General features: G+C 49.0%; 1 protein-coding gene across 1 annotated transcript in view; it reads left to right on the forward strand.

Annotated features, from left to right (window-relative positions):
• The window catches only part of LOC139217478 (C-1-tetrahydrofolate synthase, cytoplasmic-like), a 7,623-nt gene extending 4,698 nt beyond the window's left edge, over positions 1-2,925 (forward strand). The window contains exons 5-12 of the mRNA XM_070848781.1: positions 534-587; positions 680-816; positions 989-1,089; positions 1,199-1,335; positions 1,431-1,542; positions 1,907-2,034; positions 2,235-2,309; positions 2,725-2,925. Of these exons, the coding sequence (XP_070704882.1) occupies positions 534-587; positions 680-816; positions 989-1,089; positions 1,199-1,335; positions 1,431-1,542; positions 1,907-2,034; positions 2,235-2,288 (723 nt within the window). The 3' untranslated portion in view covers positions 2,289-2,309; positions 2,725-2,925. The remainder of the gene's footprint in view (positions 1-533; positions 588-679; positions 817-988; positions 1,090-1,198; positions 1,336-1,430; positions 1,543-1,906; positions 2,035-2,234; positions 2,310-2,724) is intronic.
• Positions 2,926-7,639: the final 4,714 nt, after the last annotated feature.

Consider the following 7,639-nt stretch of genomic DNA (forward strand, 5'->3'; position numbering starts at 1 on the left):
ACGGGAAGTCAGACGGGAAGTCAGAAAGGAAGTCAGAAAGGAAGTCAGACGGGAAGTCAGACAGGAAGTCAGACAGGAAGTCAGACGGGAAGTCAGAAAGGAAGTCAGACGGGAAGTCAGAAGGGAAGTCAGACGGGAAGTCAGACGGGAAGTTAGACGGGAGGTCAGACGGGAAGTTAGACAAGAAAGTCAGACGGGAAGTTAGAAAGGAAGTCAGACGGGAAGTCAGACGGGAAGTCAGAAAGGAAGTCAGACGGGAGGTCAGACGGGAGGTCAGACGGGAAGTCAGACAAGAAGTCAGACGGGAAGTTAGAAAGGAAGTCAGACGGGAAGTCAGACGGGAAGTCAGAAAGGAAGTCAGAAAGGAAGTCAGACGGGAAGTCAGACAGGAAGTCAGACAGGAAGTCAGACAAGAAGTCAGACAGGAAGTCAGACAGGAAGTCAGACAGGAAGTCAGACAAGAAGTCAGACAGGAAGTCAGACAGGAAGTCAGACAGGAAGTCAGACGTCTCTAACAAGTTTCTGATCTGCAGATTGGGATTGATGCCAAACACGTGAGGCTGCCAAACACCGTGACGCAGGATGAGGTCGGTGAGAAACATCCACCTGACGACATCCAGCACCTGTGGAAGATGCAGCTCTGACCTGCTTCCTGTTTCCTGCTTCCTGTTTCCTGCAGGTCCTGCGGAGCATCATGTCTGTTAACGACAACCTGTCCGTCCACGGTGTGATCGTCCAGCTGCCTCTGGACTCTGTTAGCCCCATTGATACTGAACTCATCACAAACGCCGTCGCTCCTGAGAAAGACGTAGATGGGTGAGCCTTCACAGGAAGTGACCTACAGGAAGTCGTGTCCTGGACAGTTTCTGCTCTGTGGTTTATGCTTCATGTGTTCTTCCTGAATTTAAACCATAAACTTGTTTCCTGAAAACTCCTGACAGCAGTTCTGACATATTTACTGTGTGTGTGTGTGTGTGTGTGTGTGTAGTCTGAGCTGTATTAATGCAGGGAAGCTGTCTCGAGGAGATCTGCATGACTGTTTTATCCCCTGCACCCCCAACGGCTGCATGGAGCTCATCAGACAGACAGGTGACACACTGTAACACACACACACACACACACACACATACACACACATGATGTCACAGACTCTGAGATGATGTCAGTGACTCTGAGATGACTTCCTGTTTCCATGTAGGCGTGTCTGTGGCGGGGAAACATGCGGTCGTGATTGGTCGCAGTAAGATCGTCGGAGCACCAATGCACGACCTGCTGCTGTGGAACCACGCCACGGTGACCACCTGCCACTCAAAGACATCAGACCTACCTGAGCAGGTGACGTCACTCACTTAACACAGATGATGCGTTTCCTGTTTGTCTGGTGATGCGTTTCCTGTTTGTCTGGTGATGCGTTTCCTGTTTGAGTGCAGGTGGGGCGGGCTGATATCCTGGTGGTGGGGGCGGGGAGAGCAGAGATGGTGAGGGGAGAGTGGGTGAAGGAGGGAGCCGTGGTCATCGACTGTGGAATCAACCACATCCCAGGTACACTGTGATACTGCATGTGATACTGCATGTGATACTACTGATACTGCATGTGATACTGCATGTGATACTACTGATACTGCATGTGATACTGCATGTGATACTACTGATACTGCATGTGATACTGCATGTGATACTACTGATACTGCATGTGATACTGCATGTGATACTACTGATACTGCATGTGATACTGCATGTGATACTACTGATACTGCATGTGATACTACTGATACTGCATGTGATTGGGGGTCGGGGGGTTGGGGGGTCAGGGTTAATTTACCAACACGTGTGTCCCACATGATCGTGATTAGTTTTAACAGCGCTCATGTGTGACCTCTGACCTCTGTGTGGTCGTCTCTGACAGATGAGACGAAGGCAAGCGGTAAACGGGTCGTCGGAGACGTCCACTACGCCTCGGCCAATCAGAGAGCAGGATTCATCACACCTGTTCCAGGAGGGGTGGGGCCGATGACGGTGGCCATGCTGATGGAGGTGATTTCATTCATTTTATCCAATTTGATGTGTTTTTTAAAATTCGTTTAGTTTGTATGAGATTGTCTGTAGTAGACGGTTGTTCTGTTAGTTCTTCATTGTTGACGTGGTTTGGTTCATTTCTAGTCGTGATGTTTAGTTCGTTTTTAGTTGGTTTAGTTACTTTCATTTTGTTAGTTGTTGACAGTGAGTTTTTTCAGAACACGGTGCAGAGTGCTCAGCGTTTCCTCCTGAACAATCAGCCGAGGAGGTGAAACACAACACGAAGGTCGAAGGTAAAACCTCATCGTCAGGACTTCACTCTACACTTTGGCTTCTTCCTCAAACAAACTGTCACTTGAAACATCTGAAGTTGGTTCTTTTGTGACTTTTCAAACTTCAAACTTTCTTCAGAAAGTCTTGAAACAGTAAATGTCTGATTGTCCTCTTGTGCTTTTCATTTCTTTACTTACCTGACAAATCAGGTGAACCCCCTGAAAGTATTGAGACTAACATTACTGATTCTGAGACACGTCACTTTGATTTTCTCATACAAAAGTTTGTGCTTTAAAAATTAATTAGATTTCTTTTTTTCTTTTTGCAAACATAAACGTTCTCAGCAGCAACTAAAGAACCCAAAGGTCTTAAATTCATGTCTGCCTGCAGCCTGTCAGGCTGCGCTCAGGGTAAAACGTCTCCTCGTCTCTTCAGCAGGATCAGAGGTCGTCACCATGGAAACAGGGACGGACCAGCTGTTTGCTGCTGTGGACCGAAGACGACGTGAAGTGACCGAAAGTGACTGAACTATTATCAGTGTTGCAGATGATATCAAGTCTTCTCCTGTTTCTCACGTCTCTTTTGTTTTAACTATTCTGCCTCCCGTCTCCTCGCTGTGTTTGTGCTGCTGCAGCATGTGATCAATAAAGTTTGTGTTTGTGCTGCTGCAGCATGTGATCAATAAAGTTTGAGTTGACCTTAAAGATTGTAACATAAAGATTTGATGTGTTTCATGTTCTTTCATGTTTCATCACATTCAGGTTCAAAAGGTGGAAAACAGAGAAAAATAAATGTTAGCTGTGTTCCTGTCAGAGCTCAGCCTGCTGCTGAGTGTCAGTAAACAGTCAGTAAACTGAGCAGAAAAACTAAACTGACTGACTGACTGACTGTAAAACTAAACTGATCTCTCTGCGGCGTCTCAACCTCTGGACAGTGTCGTCACTGTGGAGCTCGGTGGCTTCGTGTACTTGAGTCACAGACGGACATGGAGCCTCCTCGCCCTTCGTCGTGTCCTCCATGTTGTCCGGGGGGGGGGGGGGGGGGGGACGGACGACCATCTGCTCTTTCCTCGTCTGCTGAAAAACATCCGCAGGTTCGTCGCCGTCATTTTCTCGAAAATCTCTTTTCTTCTTGTGAGCTCGTCGAGCTCCAGATGAGGTCAGGAACCTTCTGACCGCCGTCCACGTCCTCCTGCCGCCCTCGGTGACCCGTCCGGGGGCTTCTTCCGCCTCCCGCAGCGCCCCCTCTGGTCGGACACCAGCATCATTTGTCTGATTCTCCCAACTTTCCTCAACGTCCTTCTTTTGCTTCTTGATACAAACGACAGCAGATGAGAATCTTCTCCACCACCTGCGTCTCTTTACCTTCCTGTTTGTGAGGTCATCACCCGCGGCTGCACAGCGCCCCCTGCAGCTCTCCACCTTCACTTCAGGTGAAACTTCTTCCTCCGTGTTGGCAGTGCCCGTCAGCTCAGCGGCGCAAGAGATGGAGCAAGAGATCAGCTGATGGAGCAGCAGATCAGCTGATGGAGCAGCAGGAGGTCAGCTGATGGAGCAGAAGATCAGCTGATGGAGCAAGAGATCAGCTGATGGAGCAGGAGATCAGCTGATGGAGCAAGAGATCAGCTGATGGAGCAAGAGATCAGCTGATGGAGCAGCAGATCAGCTGATGGAGCAGCAGGAGATCAGCTGATGGAGCAGCAGGAGATCAGCTGATGGAGCAGCAGGAGATCAGCTGATGGAGCAGGAAATCAGTTGATGGAGCAGAAGATCAGCTGATGGAGCAAGAGATCAACTGATGGAGCAGGAGATCAGCTGATGGAGCAAGAGATCAGCTGATGGAGCAGCAGATCAGCTGATGGAGCAGCAGGAGGTCAGCTGATGGAGCAGGAGATCAGCTGATGGAGCAGGAAATCAGTTGATGGAGCAGAAGATCAGCTGATGGAGCAAGAGATCAGCTGATGGAGCAGGAGATCAGCTGATGGAGCAAGAGATCAGCTGATGGAGCAGGAGATCAGTTGATGGAGCAGAAGATCAGCTGATGGAGCAAGAGATCAGCTGATGGAGCAGGAGATCAGCTGATGGAGCAAGAGATCAGCTGATGGAGCAGGAGATCAGCTGATGGAGCAGGAGGTCAGATGATGGCGCAGGAGGAGGTCAGCTGATGGAGCAGCAGATCAGCTGATGGAGCAGCAGGAGGTCAGCTGATGGAGCAGGAGATCAGCTGATGGAGCAGGAAATCAGTTGATGGAGCAGAAGATCAGCTGATGGAGCAAGAGATCAGCTGATGGAGCAGGAGATCAGCTGATGGAGCAAGAGATCAGCTGATGGAGCAAGAGATCAGCTGATGGAGCAGCAGGAGGTCAGCCGATGGAGCAGGAGATCAGCTGATGGAGCAGGAAATCAGTTGATGGAGCAGAAGATCAGCTGATGGAGCAAGAGATCAGCTGATGGAGTAGGAGATCAGCTGATGGAGCAAGAGATCAGCTGATGGAGCAGGAGATCAGCTGATGGAGCAAGAGATCAGCTGATGGAGCAGGAGATCAGTTGATGGAGCAGAAGATCAGCTGATGGAGCAAGAGATCAGCTGATGGAGCAGGAGATCAGCTGATGGAGCAAGAGATCAGCTGATGGAGCAGGAGATCAGCTGATGGAGCAGGAGGTCCACTGATGGAGCAGGAGATCAGCTGATGGAGCAGGAGGTCAGATGATGGCGCAGGAGGAGGTCAGCTGATGGAGCAGCAGATCAGCTGATGGAGCAGCAGGAGGTCAGCTGATGGAGCAGGAGATCAGCTGATGGAGCAGGAAATCAGTTGATGGAGCAGAAGATCAGCTGATGGAGCAAGAGATCAGCTGATGGAGCAGGAGATCAGCTGATGGAGCAAGAGATCAGCTGATGGAGCAGGAGATCAGCTGATGGAGCAGCAGGAGGTCAGCCGATGGAGCAGGAGATCAGCTGATGGAGCAGCAGGAGGTCAGCTGATGGAGCAGGAGATCAGCTGATGGAGCAGGAAATCAGTTGATGGAGCAGAAGATCAGCTGATGGAGCAAGAGATCAGCTGATGGAGCAGGAGATCAGCTGATGGAGCAAGAGATCAGCTGATGGAGCAGGAGATCAGCTGATGGAGCAGGAGGTCCACTGATGGAGCAGGAGATCAGCTGATGGAGCAGGAGGTCCGCTGATGGAGCAGGAGATCAGCTGATGGAGCAGGAGATCAGCTGATGGAGCAGGAGGTCCGCTGATGGAGCAGCAGCAGATCAGCTGATGGAGCAGGAAATCAGTTGATGGAGCAGAAGATCAGCTGATGGAGCAGCAGGAGGTCAGCTAATGGAGCAGGAGATCAGCTGATGGAGCAGCAGATCAACTGATGGAGCAGGAGATCAGCTGATGGAGCAGCAGATCAGCAAGAGATCAGCTGATGAAGCAGCAGATCAGCAAGAGATCAGCTGATGGAGCAGGAGGTCAGCTGATGGAGCAGCAGGAGGTCAGCTGATGGAGCAGGAGATCAGTTGATGGAGCAGGAGGTCAGCTGATGGAGCAGCAGATCAGCAAGAGATCAGCTGATGGAGCAGGAGATTAAAGGATGAGCAGATCTCAACACTTTCTCACGTCACAGAACAGACACACAAAACTACAGACAGACCTGAACATCCTCCATATACTGATCAGTGATCAGTTATTGATCGGCTCTGGGGGTGCGTCGTCTGTTTTTAAAGGTGTGAAGACGAACCTCAGCAGCTTCTGTTTCTATAGCGATGGAGGGTAAAAATACATCCATGTATCCCTAAGCAACAGCACGGCGACCAATCAGGACCTCACCTTCCAGCAGCCTGTCATCACGCTCACGTCACATCAGATTGATCGATTTATTGATCATCAACTGATCGTGCTTTTATCAAGAGACAAGAAGAAAGTTTGTCTTCAGTGGAGATCTGACAGAAAGGTTTGATCTGAGATCAATAAAACACAGAGGAACCAGAGGAACCAGAAGAACCAGAGGAATTAGAAGAACCAGCGGAACCAGAAGCACCAGTGGAACCAGAAGAACCAGAGGAACCAGAAGAACCAGAGGAATTAGAAGAACCAGCGGAACCAGAAGCACCAGTGGAATCAGAAGAATCAGAGGAACCAGTGGAACCAGAGGAACCAGAAGAACCAGTGGAACCAGAAGAACCAGTGGAACCAGATAAACCAGAGGAATCAGAAGAACCAGTGGAACCAGAGGAACAAGTAGAACCAGATAAACCAGAGGAATCAGAAGAACCAGTGGAACCAGAGGAACCAGTGGAATCAGAAGAACCAGTGGAACCAGAGGAACCAGTGGAATCAGAAGAACCAGAGGAACCAGATGAACCAGTGGAATCAGAAGAACCAGAGGAACAACTGGAACAGGAAAATGAAGCTTTTAGAACATTTATTTTCACAATGTCAAAGCTGCTCCTGGATGTTTTATTTTGAAAGAAGCACATGACCATACATCCTGTTCTGCTGGAGGACTGATGTCAGTGTGGATATTCAGCTTCCCAGAATGCCTCTGTGGGTCCACTTCCTGCTTCCTGGGGCCCAGCAGCCTGTGAAGACCATGAGCTTCTGCTAAAAGGTCAGGAAGGAGTCGAGATGCCTTTACTACGGAGTCCCCCGTCTGAGGTGTCCCCGTCCAGGTGTTTCCGGGGGGGTTAGTGGTCCATTGTTACCATATTGATCATTGATCAACGAGCTGCTCTTTATGGACACAGTCTGAGGTAACACAGTTATGAAATGTTGCTATATACATAAAGATTGATTGATTGATTGATTGGGTGGTCCTGGGGTTAGGGTTTTCAATCCTGTTCACACCTTTCATTGATCCTTCAGCAGATTCTTCATTCAGACTCCTTCCTCTCCCTATTAGCTCAGCTGTTAGCTTAGCTCTTAGCTCAGCTGTTAGTTCAGCTGTTAGCTTAGCTGTTAGCTTAGCTCTTAGCTCAGCTGTTAGTTCAGCTGTTAGCTCAGCTGTTAGTTCAGCTGTTAGCTCAGCTCTTAGCTCAGCTGTTAGCTCAGCTCTTAGCTCAGCTGTTAGCTTAGCTGTTAGCTCAGTGAGGACACCAGGAGCTGTGCAGTGATACGATCAGCGGATGTACTTCGGTAGAAAATAGTTCCTTCATGAAGCTGCTCACAGTGAAGTCAGACTTTTCTTCATTTTAAAACCAAAAAACTTCGGACTGAACCTTTAAACTCAGTTTTGACATCCACAGTTTGACTTTAAAAAGATCCAAACTTTAAACACATCCTCGAACGCTACGTCTGCTTGGTGGAAAAAAACATTTATTTACAAAACTTTATTGTTCCATCCATGAAAAACAGACAAAGT

This window comes from Pempheris klunzingeri, chromosome 18 (genome assembly GCF_042242105.1).
Source record: "Pempheris klunzingeri isolate RE-2024b chromosome 18, fPemKlu1.hap1, whole genome shotgun sequence".
Classification (NCBI taxonomy): Eukaryota; Metazoa; Chordata; class Actinopteri; order Acropomatiformes; family Pempheridae; genus Pempheris; species Pempheris klunzingeri.